At 43.4% G+C, this 15756-nt stretch overlaps 1 protein-coding gene and 1 long non-coding RNA gene across 9 annotated transcripts in view; one reads left to right on the top strand and one right to left on the bottom strand.

Annotated features, from left to right (window-relative positions):
- The window catches only part of LOC135918999 (transcriptional regulator ATRX homolog), a 145771-nt gene that overhangs the window by 92690 nt on the left and 37325 nt on the right, over positions 1-15756 (bottom strand). For 7 of the 8 annotated variants that reach the window (XM_065452736.2, XM_065452737.2, XM_065452733.2 and 4 more), the window contains 5 exons: positions 12389-12658; positions 10225-10349; positions 10064-10093; positions 7707-7780; positions 6595-6754 (listed from right to left, as the gene is read on the bottom strand). In XM_065452736.2, coding sequence (XP_065308808.1) covers positions 6595-6754; positions 7707-7780; positions 10064-10093; positions 10225-10349; positions 12389-12658 — 659 coding nt within the window. The remainder of the gene's footprint in view (positions 1-6594; positions 6755-7706; positions 7781-10063; positions 10094-10224; positions 10350-12388; positions 12659-15756) is intronic. The other variant, XM_065452734.2, reaches the window with a different exon arrangement.
- The window catches only part of LOC139057410 (uncharacterized), a 166244-nt gene that overhangs the window by 146728 nt on the left and 3760 nt on the right, over positions 1-15756 (top strand). The gene's annotated exons all lie outside the window — the stretch shown is intronic.

Below are 15756 nucleotides of genomic sequence, written 5' to 3'. Positions count from 1 at the left end.
ATCTTGCTAGTTATCAGCATCTAAGGCACCTAGGAATCGAGATGTATAATATGCTCTACCCTTTTATCAAAGGAAACACTTGAATAGTATAGTACGCAAGCAGTGATAAGAACTCAGTTTGTGTATAAAGTCTGGAAAATGTTTTTATTGTTAGAATGTCTTTTAAATAGAATAAACTGCTTTTTTTCCCTCTGAATATGAATAAATAGCGAAGTTATGTTTCCCTGCATACCAACAAAATATTCTGTTTAATAGCAGGCCATACTGTGCTTATTAACACTCTTGTATTGCTTGGAAAGTGTTTCTTTCCAGTTTTCTTCCATAAAACAGAAGAGTTTTTTCATCTTTATGGCAGGTGGTTTCTGTGTGTTATCGTCAGCTGTTTAAGGCCAATCTGCACGAGAGACAACAGTAAGGGCCATGCATGATGCGACTCGGCAATGCTCCACATGGTCAACAGCACAGCACAGCTCGTCTACCGTCGGTGTCGACCATAAAGAGCGGGTGCCTTTTCACTGTCGGGTTCAGCATCATTTGCTGCCCATCATAGGTTCTCAAATCAGGAGGCCTACGGCAAGTTCGTGCATTGCCCCTCTTCCTTTCTGTCTGTGTCCATCTGCTGCCCAAGCAAAATGTCTCTACAGCCGGACAGTCAGCCTACTAATCACATGGCATTTTTGAACCTGCCATGTAACTCCAAAGCTAGTCTTGTGGCGGGTCGCTTAAAGCTGCTAGAAGAGACTGATATGCGCCCATGAATGCCGTTCAGAACAAGGAACTGCCATACTGTGTTTTGCAAAGATGGCAGCCATGAACAACAATCATCCAGTACACTCGCTTTCATTGGTAAGGCAATTTGTCAACTTTGCAAGTGTTGTGCGACTACTGGGAATACATTTGCACTGATTCGGCATCAAACCATAGCTCTAGTCACCGACACCCGACGACGTAGCTCTGATTAAGCCTAATGAGCTAGACAGTGTGGCTGTGAGGAAAATTCGTGGCCGGCTGATGTGATAACGGCTGCAAGCCGTTGCAGAAAGCTTGTTAATATGTTTATACCGGTAGATCATCAGTGATCGGTTGCGAGATCATGCGTAAAGGTTACTGATAGCCAGTGAAGAGGTGTTCGGGTCCGCGAGCGGCCAGTCGGCAACTATCGTGAGCACACATACCACATTTGTCTGCGTGCTTACAGACACTAAAAAGAAAAATAATTTGACCTGTGCCAGCAAGTTACACTTCCACAATACCAAAAAAGCTACTCTTACTGCAAGAAGAGACTTGAAAGGTCAGAAAATAAGCAACAAAAATAAAGTGGGTACCAATACCACCTTGAAGTTTCCGCACAAGCTCGCCGTGATGCCATGGATTTCGACATTCAAAGAAATATATATATATACATTACAGGCCTAGTTAAATATTTATCCATAAAGATGGACTACATTGTACAGCCAGACCAGATACCACGAACATCTATTTAATTAAATTTGCGATGTAACGCACTATCTTTATTTTCCAGTCTTAGTTCCATTGAAAACTGTGTATTTTTTTCGCAATTTAACAAAGTAATTTCGTGATACTGTTTCAATTTAATGATGTTTTTGACCACTTCAACCGTATACTTGGAGCCTGTATGCCTGGTAAACGTAGCAAAAAGCTATAAAAATGTAATCCGAGGAAAAAGTTATTTGCAAGCGTCCTTCCGCATGAAAAGTTCCAGCGGGAGAAATGCTGTTGAAATGCTGTCGCAGGAAACAGTGCTGCGCCATTTGTCACGTAACAACTTGTGAAGGCCATGGTAGGCCCAGCAGCTTGGAACGCTCGGAGAAAAACTGACAATTCCTTCAGCGCAAGGTGGGTAGGGAAGTAGCAAGCGCACGATAGCGCGATCAAGCAGTACTTGGTCATCAAGAGAGATCTTTGGCTCAGCATGCATGACACCGATTAAACTACGAACCTTACTTTCGTGTAGTTGTCTCTGCTATTGCCATCACACATTTCTGGCGAAGCTGCTACATTTCTTCTTCTTCTTCTTTTTAAGTACGATATCTGTATCTTTTTGCACTTTTGTTGTTAATTTGAGAGTGTCATCTGATGACAGCTGAGGGCATTAGGTATGATCAGCTATGGCGTCCAAGATTTACGGCGCGGCGCAATGCAACATGCTAATCTCAGGCACTGTCAGCCACCCCGCTGCATTGCTCTCGACACTACCTGCACCGTGTGCACTGGGGCTCATAACCACAACTATTGTGGCCCGACCTTCTTGCGATTTGTTTATAAGTGATTACTGACAAGACAGTATCCACCAAGAGCGTTCTGGGAATTTGTGAAATTATTTTTACTGCTAATACTTTGAAACCTTGAATTAACGAAATTTGTGTTTTAGCAAAGTTTTTCGCTGCAAGCACACCTTTGTTATATTGAGGTTCGACTGTATTCTAAAGGAGCCAAAGACTAAACTGAGCAATTTTCCAGAGCTTTTACTGAGCCACAACAGCCCAAATGCGAAAAATACTTTGAAATCCATGATACCCCTCCAACTACGTGTGTGTGTGTGTGTGTGTGTGTGTGTGTGTGTGTGTGTGTGTGTGTGTGTGTGTGTGCGTGCGTACGTGTGTGTGTGTGTGTGTGTGTGTGTGTGTGTGTGTGTGTGTGTGTGTGTGCGCGCGCGCGCGCGTGCATGTCTATATATATATATATGCTTGCGTGCGTGCCTGTGTGTATACAGCTAAAACTCGATCTAACAAAACACGATTTTACGAAGTGCCCAATCTAACGAAGAAACTTTCATTCCGCGGCAGGTACCCATATGGTTCCATGTTGTCAACAACCCTAATTAATGAAACTAACTTGGCCATACTCAATTCAACGAAGTATTTCCTGAAATAAATTAGTAAAAGAAGCAGTGATTTCTTTCTAATTTTGACATATAAAGGTTTTTATTCGAGCATGCATTCTAAAGCTATAGCGTTAGAACATCTAGGTGCCCTAGTTGCAGCCCTAGATTTCTTTTAAAGAGGCTGCACGCCGTGCCCATGCACAGGACAGTGGACTCAGCACCACCTCAGTAGGGGTGGCAGTGGTTGCGTTCATTATTTTATAGTTTATGCAGCAACAGATGGCTGGATGGCCGCAGTAGCTTTTGCGCGTCGCTATGTTACAATTTTACATTTCGGAGGATCACAAAATTTCTTTCTTGATTTTACAAACTTTCCAATGTAATGAAATAATCCGAGCGTGGTCACAATTTCATTAAATCAAGTTTCAACTGTGTGTGTGTGTGTGTGTGTGTGTGTGTGTGTGTGTGTGTGTGTGTGTGTGTGTGTGTGTGTGTGTGTGTGTGTGTGTGTGTGTGCGCGCGCGCGCGCGTGCGTGCGTGCAGCCACTTTGCATCAAATTATGCTATCATCCGTACGCTATTTTTAAAAATGCTGATATTAAAAAAATACTAACATTTCACTTATAGATTGATGCATTCATGTGACGTATGTTGATGACCTAGTTGGTACATGACCTGGAATAATGAACAGTGCTAAAAATGGGACCAAACAACAACAAGACAGCGCAATGTCTTGTGCACTCTTGTTTAAGCCTGTCTTCAGCTATGTTTCTTTTTCCAAGCATATTATATAAATACAGTAGAACCCACTTATAACAATATTCAAGTGCCACAAAAATTCCATTGTTATAACTGATAATCGTTATAACCGGGTTGCATGAAAAGAACAAACCAAAACAGGGGATGGCGTAGCTGTTCCATGAAAACTATAATAGAGGGGAGGCTAGTTGTCCCCACCACAATCTTCCATCCGGCTTCTAATTGTACTGACTCGTTTAATTGTTTAACTCTGGTTCCTGGACGCTGCAATCGCGTGCTGTTAACAAGCCACTGCTGTCGGCGTTCAAGAATGGCAGTGCTATAACAGCTGCAAACAGGGGACACGGGTGGCAAGTGACATATGAGCTACACCGAGGCATCACTCTGGTGGTCCCAAAAAGCGCCTTTTAAAAAATGTGGGAAAGTTGCCGCGGCAGCATCTCGGCTTGGGAAATCCAGAAGAAACGCTGGGATGAGATCGCCACAAGCATCTCGCCACGTACTTCTCACTGGCTCGCACGAGAAAATCGCATGTCCTTCAGCCTTGCTTGCTTTACGCAAAGCTTGCTGACATCCTTCTTCAGGGCATCCAGGTCCTCCAAGTAGTGAAGTGGAAAGTGCCTCACGAAAACAAGCCCATGAGGGACTGTAACAAATACAGGACCTCCCGCGGAAACAACATTAGGGCAACCTGCCCTAACGCGTCAGCGCTGCTGTCGTGGCCATCACTGTCGCTATTCAATGCAAGCACGTTCGCAACAATCGCCTCATTGGTTACAAGCACTTTTTTGCAAATCTATAGCAGTGCGCTTTCTTTCCACTGGCAACGCCGTGCATTGCCAATGATCAGCGAGCAGATCAGCCATGTTCTGTTTTGGCGGTGAGTCAAACGAGGCTGAGAAACTACGCAGCCAGGAACGACTTCGACGCAACAATCAAAGACAAGCAAGAGCGACTTAGTACGTTAGCTAATTGTGCAGAATGAGGGCCCAGTGAGCAATCTGGGAGCAGCGCTGGCAGCATTGTCAGCGCAGTTGGGGCGGTCCGTTCGTGTTTCAGAGGGTGGCATAACGCAGAGCTATGGGCGCAGCCCATTTGTGTTCGGAGGGGTGGAAGGGCGATGGCAGAGATGCGCACAAGGCTGGCGTGCATCTCTCATGGAGAGAAACGCGTGGCGGCAGTAAGGGTGGCAGGCGATTGTGCAGCGGCTTGCATTTCAGTTTCTCCTTTTTTTTTTTTTTCAAGGATTTCGCATTCCATTAACTTTCGGCACAGACACCCAGCAGCCAGACTTACAACTGACAATGCAGCATGGGGACATTGTAGTAAGTGGGTTATTTCTATATAGAAAACATGCAAAAGTTGACGATGCAGCAGCTTTTCATTGTTATAACCAATATATAGTTAGTAACAGTATCGCTATAAGTGGGTTTGACTGTAGCAGAATTTACAAACCCATAATTTATGTATCTCCAAGCAATGGCAAACAATGTAATATTACCTTGGTTTTGTGCAGCTACATGGCATTTGCATATTTTTAAACTTTGGCTAAAGTTAGCTGGGACACCCTGTATATGTATTTTTTTTCTCATAGCCCTAATGTATAAGTTGACACTCTTTAAGTTGACTCATCATTATAACCAATATATCATTATATGTGGTACCGCTAAAGTGGACTGCACTGTATTCGCACACTGCTAGTGAAAATGTTCCACTGCCCTGTAAACAGGCTAAAAAAACGCACTGTGATGCAGTTGGCACAAATGGCACTTGAGTGGGCGCAGCCAGGCACAGGCAAATAAAATTACGGTAAAACCTCAATAATTCGGATTTTACGGGACCAAACAAAATGTCAGAATTAACCGAATGTCGAATTACCGAGGGTATCAAGAAAACAACAAACAATAAACAAATGATTACTGCATCAACACGTTTTTATTTACTGAATGAACCAGCAAACCCCATTTCAATTTTGCACAAAAGCAGTGCAGAAGCTGAAATTCCCATCATCTTATGAATGATTAGCGCTGGGAGCGGCGCAGGCCTTGTTACTTCCTTCGCAGCACAGACGCGGTGCACACCTTAATCTGAAAGGCGCTTTTCACTACTACGCGCACATCCCGTTGACATTTTCGCCAGTGAGTTGGTCGCCAACAGATCATCTGTCCATCATGAAGTAGCCGGTGCTTTTCATCCTGGACAGCTTTGCACCGAATAAAAATGAAACTGTTTGCCACAATCACTGTGGACGAAACTGCGGCCACTATCGATGTGATCATGGACATCGACCTTGCTCTGAAGGCCTGCAGACGACGCATACGCCAGGCCAGAACTAAAATATCCTTTGCTGCAACAACTGCAGACAAAACTGCGATTGCTATTTGCGCAATCATGGATGGAGAGTAGGTAGTTCTAAAGGCACGCGGCCGATGTGCGTACCGAGTCAAAACAAAACTAATGTTTGCCATTCAGTAACAGTGACTACGCAGTCATGAAGGCGTGTGGCCAATGCAGTGTTATGTGCGGTGGTAAACGCAAGAACAAAGGCTTGAAAGGCACAAATAGGAACAAAGCGTTTCGGCCTTGCTGTCCTTCATGTATGATTTTAACTGATGACTATAGCGATGTCCACTCCGCCACTTCGTTTCAATTGGTTGCTAATGCCATTTTTGCTCGTTTGCATCGCATGTTTGCAGTGCCCTGCGCTCGCTCAGCTCCAAGGGTTGTCCGAATTAACCGACGTGTGCCCAAATATGTCCGAATTAACAAGAATTTTATTGCATTAAATATGCATACGCCTGACAAGACTAGAGGACGAGTCCGAATTATTCGTTTTTTCTCATTAATGAGGGTCGAATTAACAAGGTTATACTGTATATGGCAAAACGGTGCAAATGGCACAATTGCCTTCCCCTCCCCCGCTTGCATGAGGCAGGCTGGTAACCCAGTATTGCCTCATGCGTGAGACTGAAAGATATGAAGTGGCTTACACTTTGTCACCAATAGCATCACATTCCTGGAGGATGTTGTAGAGCAAGCTCATTTTACCACTGATCTGCAGCTTCTCAATGTCGTCTTCAGAGACATATTCATCCCACCATTGCTTCTTTTTGGGCCCTTGTGGTGTGGGTGGCCGATTTTCCACATCACCTGTTCAAAATCACAAAATTAATTTCCAATCTGCATTTCACAAGATTCTGAATACTCTTCTTCATGGAGACACAGCTAAGATGACTCCATGAACTTGTGACATAATTCCAAATGCGGCTAGTGTGTTTCTTTTCAAAAAGGCTGTAATCACGCTGGCACTTGCCAAAAAACGTGACAGGATGGCATTAGTGAGCATGTCATTCACCAAATGTCTTAGCAGGGCTTCTTCAAAGCTGTACAGCAAATGCATATCATCCCGCCTGAGGTTCTTGCCAGGAATGAACTAATTGTTAGTGTAACTGGTGATCACTGCTTTTCAGCAGTTTACAAAGGGATTGCATGGTATGCTTCAGATGCCATATAGGACTCTTATTACTAGCATTCACAATTCTGCAGAAGATACTGTATTTCCTGTTGCATAATCCAGACATGCATGACAAATTACAATCCTAACAAAGGAAATAAAAAAATAATGCAATATCTGGGCCTATAACGAATGCACTGTACCAGAAAATATGCAGCAATAGTCTTTCAAGCAGCAGCAAAACAGCTTTATTTCCGGTCACCCTTTTTACCCATGTACCGTCACTGGTGGAAATCAAACTTTTTATTTATTTATTTATTTACTTACTGATATGAGGTGCTGCGGACAATTATCAGCAACTATTTAGCGCTGCTTCATGCCCACTTTCATGCTGGAAGTGTCAAGGCTGAGCCCCCTTCTATGTGAACATATTTGCTGTTGATTGTGAAACAATACTTCCTACTTGGGCTATTATGTTTTGAACTGGTTGCCCAGAAATTGCGTAATCTGGGAATGCACAAACTGGCAAACAAATGAGGTACACTCAGCAGGTTATATTTAGTATTCTCCATGATGAGCATATAAACTAAGAAGCTGCCACACTTACTAGTAAGGTTCAGCAGTATAAAAGACAAACAGTAAACAAACCTCGGCTCCTTGTGTGGTACATTGATGTGGACTTGACATCCCCACTTTCACCATTAATGTCATCTTTTTCGTGCCTGTGCATTCAAACAAATGAAAATGAGGAGAGGGCACTGAGCAAAAAATCAGTTTGTGCATGTCACGTACCTAAACTTCAGACTGTGGATTACCTAAGCGGGTTTAAGATTATCTTCCAGCACACACTATAGTTCAGCTTTTTTTTTTAAATAACCATAAAAAACTGACTATCCACCAGTAAAAATATTGGGCAAATCAGTCAAAACCAGACACTGGTGTGTGAGCAGTTTTGGCCTGCCACATTAAGCTCATTTCAGGCCAAGACCCTTTGCACTAGGAGTGTGCGAATACCAAATAGTAGATTTCAATTTGAATATTGAATCTACTAAAAAAAAAAGTTGAATATTGAATCGAATATCAAATAATTAACACAAACATTTGTGCTTCCAAATCTTGTGTAAAAGCACAATGCTGCACATGTTCAGGAAGCTAATCACATTTCTTAAAAGAATCTTGCTAGCTATCGGTAACTTAGGTACCTATGAATCAAGATGTATAGTATGCTCCACTATTATTAAAGGGAACGCTAAATTGCTATGTGAGCATCAATAACAACACAATTCAGATACGAAGGTCTGGAAAATATTTTTTTAACAATAAGATGTCTGTCAAATAGAATTAAGTGCTTCTTTTTTTCTGAAGCTGGAAAATTATCAAAGTTATCCTAAATATCAATGTGGTTTTCAGTTTAATAGTGGGCCATACTGTGCTTAATGACAGTCTTCTATTGCTTAGGAAGTATTGCATTCCAGCTTTCTTCTCGAAAACAGAAGGTTATTTTAATCTTTATGGCAGGTGGTTTCTGTGGGTTATCGTCAACTCGTAAATGCCAATCTGCATGACAGACAAAAGCGGGGAATGCACATCACATCACTCGGCACCGCTCCGCATGGCCATTGGTGCCAACAGTGAAGAGTTCTCAAATCAGAAGGCCCACAAGAAGTTCGTGCTACGTGCCCCCTTCCCCCCCCCCCTTTTCACTTCGTCCGCATCCATCTGCCGTCTGTGTAAATGCCACTGCAGCCAGATCTTAGCATGTTGTCAGATCATATTTTTGAGCCCACAATGTAAATACAAGGAATGGGTTGCTCAAAGCTACGAAAAGAGACTTGTGTGCCTACAAACGGCATTCGGAACAAGGGGTCACCATGCAGTATTTTGCAAGGATGGCAGCCGAGGACATGCAACGGTCATCCTGTGCACTGGCATTTTTTGGTGAGGCAGTTTGTCAGCTTTATGAGGGTCGTGCGACCGCTGTGAACAGATCCACGTTGAATCACAAACCAAAGGTTCAGCCGCTGACACCCGACGACGCAGCTCCGATTAGGCCTAACAGGCTAGACAGAGTTGCCAATGGTGTGGCCATGACGAAAATTCACCGCCGGCGGATGCAATAATGAGCTGCAAACCGTCACGGAAAGCTTGTCATTAATATGTGAGATGACATGTATGGGCTTGATTGCTGGCCGTTGAAGCGGTGTTTGAGTCCACGGTCAACCAGCTGGCAACTACCACGAGCAAGCGTGCCAAGTTCGTCTGTGTGCTCACATGCGGACAGACAGCTCTTGACTGCACGAATCTTCGTGTATGAACATCGAACTTGCACACTCGATGCGATCAGCGTGTCTTCCGAAGGCTAATCAGCCCAATCTATGCACATGCTTCCATGCTTTCCACATGTGCTACTTTTGTTGTTCCCTCCGTTCGTGTAGCGTTAATCGTTTTGATCGGTCTGGTCACCTTGGTCGAACCTAGTACTGATAAAGATAGCATGCTATGCAACACTGTGCACATCAGGGCACTGACCACTGCCGGGTCTTTCACTGAAGGTATCAGTATTTGAGAAATCGAATATTAGATATTGAATTCACGAATCGAATTATTAGAATGTTTACTATTTGACTCGAAATCGAATATTCGAGTATTTACACAGTCATACTTTGCACATTACGTTTGGTAGTTCACACCATGACACCATACGAACACTAATGCAACCCAGCAGACCACCCAGAGAGTGTCTATCAGGATTTCAGAACGACAGGACACACCGAAGCAAAGAAGGTGCCTATATAATGCTCCTGCACCAAAAGCTGTTTCATTGCTGATCCTTAAATGGTACATGGAACTATTTCCTCATTGTCTTTCAATGAAGGCACCATCTTTGCAATTTAAAACAGCATGATCTAATCACCACCATCTCAAACTAGTCTGCTCCATTTTTTTTAGTGATGGTGGATCTTAACGTCACTGCAATCACATTATTCATTGAAAAAGACTCTTACATTTGCCCCAGTGCTTCTCTATTCATATTCCTGTAATGGAAGCAAAAATTTACAAAAATCAAGGCTTTGTTCACCCTGGCATAGCAGCACTTAAATGCTCATGCTAAGGGTGTGGTCTACATAGCCAAGCAATAATATAGGAATGGCAAAGGCCAACGCACCCCTCTTTCGATACCGCTGCAGGCTTGCCATCATCCAAGCATACGGCAACATCCTCGTCAGTCGCATCTGAGGTGCTTTTTTCTGAGAGTGTAACTTCGTCAATGAAAGGAATGGCACTGTCGCTCTAAAAGAAAAAAAGAAAAACAACACTGGTTTATACTTGCTAGCCAATTTAACATGAGGGGCAAATATGTGTATAATGATAAAAGCGTTTATCACAATAAGGAGTCTTCATCACAGACTTCATGTAACCTGATGTGACAAGAGGTTCGACACATGCCTCCACCCCCTCACCAAAAATCATCATGATGCTTTTTTCCTCGATCTTCCTTCACTGTCTAAATACATGATGAAGCTGTGCAGGCAAGCATCTTGTTACATATCACGGTCGCATGTGGTGAGGGTGAAGAGATAGCCCGGTTAAAATGGCAAATTGGCAACACAATGAATGACAGTGGTACTTAAGAGAAAGGTCAGATGCAGAACTGACATTTCAGCGAGTTGGGTAGTTTCATCAGCAGAGTGACACGAACTAGAATGAAAGAAGCAAAGGGACAGGGGCTGGACTCACAGATGTGCTTGTTCCGCTGCTTCTTTCATTGTAGTCCATGCCTCTGCTTGGACTGTGTTACTTTAGATGAAAGGACTGCTATATGGACAGTGCAAATTAGAGCTCTTAAACCTTTAATGATAGCACATATAAATGCCCCAAAATTTTTTACTTTCCATTTAAATTTGCAAAACATATTTAGAATAAGCAAAATCAAAGAAAAAAGTATTTTGTGGAAACTTTTTCAGCAATAGCGGGAAACCCCAGGCAGAAAACTGGAAATGGGCTTCACTCAAGCCACCTATGGCTTCGTTTGGAATTTGTAGACAGCTCTCATCATACGTGAACCTTAGGTACACATTTCATTTGCTTTACATCATGTGTGACGCCACTGCAGCAGGAGATCTTGCATTGGTCTGTCTCCTAAGAACGCGCTTTCAAAAGAAAGCAAGTCGTGCTACAAACTTCTTCTTCACCTGTGTTCCCGGCCGTTGGTCCTGGCTTCAAAACCTGGACCAGGAGGAATTTTTCAACTGTGAAGCTTTCTTTTTGAGAAGCTTGTATGGGTCTTCTTTGTAGTTTCGTGCTACAATTAGGGTGGATGTCAATTTCTCCCTTTCGTGTATATTGTTCTAACTTGCGGGCTTCCATAGAAGTGATTAGCCATATTCAGTGTCCCAGCACTTCATGTTGTCGATTAATTAGCTCTCGCTCTGCGATCGGCTAGCCTCCTGGTTAGCTCAGATGGTAGAGTGACTGCTCCAGAAAGACGTTGGTGCCGGGGTTCGAATCCTGGACCAGGATGAATTTTTCTCTCTTTGTTTCTGAGAAACCCGTACGAGTTTTCTCCGCAGTTTTGTGCTACCATTAGGGTGGACGTTAATTTTTCCCTTTCCAGGGCCCCCTTAAAGGACACAAAGAGAGCAGCATGGACTAGAGAATTAAAAGGAGTTAAATATTTATCACAGTAATCGAATGAATCAGATTCAGTAGAGAAAGAGGATGAGATGAAGTGACCAGATTAATCAAGTGTTGGGTATAGGGTGCTTGCAGGTGGCAGTAGCAGTGGTGGTGATGATAATGTACAGTATACAGACCAGCCTCAGATCATGCTGATTCACCTGTATCTCATCATTAGGACCATGTGTTTCATGGCCAACTGAACTGTATGTGCTTCAGGACAAACACATCTTCCATGGGCAAGTTTCCAATAATTCTACAGTTGCCTGAATAATTGGAGGGGTCTGGGAAAGGCATAGAGAACCGAGATACCATGGCTGTCCACAGACACTCTGCACTCTCTGTTCACATTATCTGTCAACTGTGCCAAAAGCATCAGTTGATACCAACATGAACTGACCATGGTTACTATAGGCACGTCATCACAGTCACCACAGTAACCAGCCACGTATACTTTACTTGCAGAACCAAAGTGTGACTCTTGAAGCCAACTGCGCCCACCCTGTAGCCATGAATTTCTTAGCCTCATCAGACCACCTAAGTCGTGAGTACCTTCTAATATCTGCCCCATTTTCAGGGCTCTGTTACAACATACAGTACACACTGGAATAAGCTTTAAACATTATGCAGTGATAGGTAACCCAATTTCCTACCTCTTCATCATCCTCATCATCCTTGAGAAATTCCCTGGTTGCAACCCTGTCATCGCTCAGCTCGAGCAGCAGTGGGTGTGTACTGATGTTCTGCAGCACATAAAAGTCGGTGAAGAGTGACATGCTGCCACGTCGTTGTTGGCCGGGACCTTGTGCGAGGTGCTCCAGAAAGTGCCGATACAGTGACACTTGCTCGTCTGATAGCCTTACTCTGACAACATACTCGTGCTTGGGCGGCAGGTATGAGGCCAGGGCACTTTTGTCACAGCGCTGAAAGCGGACAATAACCCACATCTCAGAAGACAATAAATCAGATAGCCCTGTAATAAAAGTAAAACAGATGCTTACAAGGAATTTATTGGGTGCTACCACCTTGAACTACTATGATTATTGTAAATATAGTGTACAACGGAGGACACACCAGATGGTCTACATCTGCCTTGCAAAGCTCCGAAGAACTCTCTTCCTGTGCCAATAATCTGTTCCACCATAACTTGGCAAATGAGGAAGGCTGCGGGCATGTGGGACAACAGTATTGTGCTGACTTCTTTCAGAGTGTTATTCCGCCCGCCACTACCCGCCAAAGTGGGAGCTGTCGTCTGCTCAAAAAGTGTCATTTGCTAAAGCCTGTGAAGTTCGAGCCAGCCAGCTATTGCATGCATTCTTATAACAGCACAGCCAACTTCCGTTAATTCGACCATGATGAGCCTGTCGAAACTGATTTAATAATTTGGAGGTCGAATTAAACAAAATGCAGAAAAATATGCCCAAACACACCACCGACTTATTTGGCAGTATTTGCCCGATCCTAACACCCCTCAGAATCAAATGCACACCCACTTTCAATGTGTCTAAAATATAAATGTAAAGTAGAAACAGCATTAAAGCTCTTAACCCTTTGAGGGTTGATTTTTTTTCGCCATATGCGACCACCTAGGGTCATTTTTTTTTTTATTGCTGATTCCAATTCTTCTTAGGGACTTATTTCGAAAAAAATGTACCGCAATTTTTCTAGGGTGACCGTAAAGTGAGAAAAAAATATTTTGCGTTGGTATATATGTACTCTTAATTCATGAATAACAACAATACAGAATGAAATAAACTTATAAGAATTAAAAATTTAATGCTTTTTTATACACATAGTTCAAGGCCTTGAAAATGTGCACACGAGAATATTTTGCAAGACTAAAATGTTCCTGCTCTTACACTAATATGTACATCCACAGCATAATCGAACTGTGTAGGTGCGCACACTCAAGAAAACTGTGTGGTTGTGTGCCCATCAAAGAAGCACATGTGACAAACTTCCGCTAATCTTCATCTTATTGCCAATCAAAGGCAATTAGTTTTCGCGAGTGTCAAAAAAAAAAAAAGAAGCAACGGAAACGCATGCACGGCGGCATCCTTCCTATGCGCACCGCTGCGAGCACTAAACGAGCGAGAAAGGGGCGGTTGCCCTTTGAGCGATTAGTAACGAGATAGCCATCAGTTTTGCAAGCGCAAGAAGCCGAAACCGCCAGCGGAACAAAACCCGAAACGCCGCCTGCCCGTGTGCGCGCCAATGCGCGAGCGGTAGTATATAGACGCGCAGGAGCAAACTAGCTCTAAAACAAGCCATGCAACGAAAACCAAGAGAGGGAGGCAGGTGAAAAAAAATTTCCCGTATTCCCACATAGTGGCTGCGCATGACAGAAAAGAAAAACTTAGGAAATTGGCGCGCTTTTTAAATGTACAGATGGCGCCGTAAATATATGGCATCGACCATTTTTGGACCTGTTCGCGGCGTCGTATGTTTATGTCATTGACTCTCAAAGGGTTAAACAAAGTAAAAATCTAACGTGCACCTGATTTTTTAGCAAGAAAAATAGACAAGGATCTATCATCCATCTCACAAGTCGTTTGCAGCACTGCCGAAGGTATGAGGCATGCAAAGGTAATATTGGCACATGTACTTCTTTTTTTCCCCCTATTGCCACTTTTCAGTGGCTAACAAAGGTTAAGCGTTATCACTTGACGCAATATGCCACCTGCATGTATCAGAACATTCATGATAACTGTAGCAGATTCTTTCTGTTGCCAAACCTTGTTATCAGACTGTATGCGCAATGCAAATAGAGTTGCAATTTCTGGAGGATATGCGAGTACCAGCGATTACACTGAAACCTTTGACGAGTCATATATAAAAGCCAATGTGCTTGACCCGCTGATCAGATTTCAACAATATACGAGTGTGCTCACCGCTATCCTTGTGCTGAGTGTTACTTGTTTTGCTGGGCACAGTATCACGTGCCCATAGCTTCACGACTTGCATTGTGCCACTATGGTCGCTCACAATACTACAACGTGAGATCTGGTGCAGGTGCCTCACCGTTCATGTAATGGGCACTCCCGTCAAGCCGTGACAAAGCCCACAACGTGAAGACATCGCCTCGGACGATCGAGCTAACCGCAGGCTGAAAAACCCGCCCCCGGAGCACGCACTTCTACGCGAGAATACTCCCAGAAAGGTCAAGTCCAAGACAAATGCCACGATGATAGCTGAAGTACCTCCTGCACCCATTGTCTTGCAGCAGCTAAGAGAGTCACCTGTTTCCCACAAATGTTAGTCAGATGACTTAGAAACCTGGCACCTAGCACATTCGAAAGAATCCCACTTTCAACAACTGGAACACCGAGGACAATCTGCGCCATAAAGGTGCTGCAAGGACTTGGTTCGAGAATCAGGAGCCTACTTTAGCCAATGTGGGACCTGTTCCCTAGCATATTTTTCAACACCTTCACGAATGTCATGCATAAAGACAGGGTCGAAGCACTTTTTGACTGCCGAGTAAAATTCCCAAATGAGAGCGTCAGGATCTTCACAGAGGAAATGACTTCTCTGTTTCACTTGAAAAAAAAAAAATTTTCAAGTGAATTTATACTTTAAAAAATACCTGATGATGAGAATGAAAAAATTTTTTTCGAATAAATAGACAAGCATTAAAAAAAGAAAAATACACAAACTATGTTAAGGAGCGGATGGCCTTCAGCAATCTCTTCAGCATGGATTGTGGAGGTCCCACAACCTTTGCCGTTCGCCAAATTACAGTTAAACAGAGTGCAGTACAGGGATATATGCTTTTAGCTCAAAATCACAGAAAAATGGCTTTGCACTCACCGCTGTTCTGTTCATACCGAAATTTTGCAGAAAGATAGCATTTTATGGTCTGTAGCATTCAATGTAAAACTTGGCACAGCTGCCTCCCTGGTTTTAAGACAAAAATGCGGATAGCTGCTGAGAAGGTGGCACTAGCATAAACCTGTGTCACTGCCCATCAGCAGCTGCGGAAAACAGCTATCCAGCATAATGCCTGCTTTTCTAGAACATT

The sequence above is a fragment of the Dermacentor albipictus genome, chromosome 3 (genome assembly GCF_038994185.2).
Source record: "Dermacentor albipictus isolate Rhodes 1998 colony chromosome 3, USDA_Dalb.pri_finalv2, whole genome shotgun sequence".
Classification (NCBI taxonomy): domain Eukaryota; kingdom Metazoa; phylum Arthropoda; class Arachnida; order Ixodida; family Ixodidae; genus Dermacentor; species Dermacentor albipictus.
This window is presented reverse-complemented; position numbering and strand designations above follow the sequence as displayed.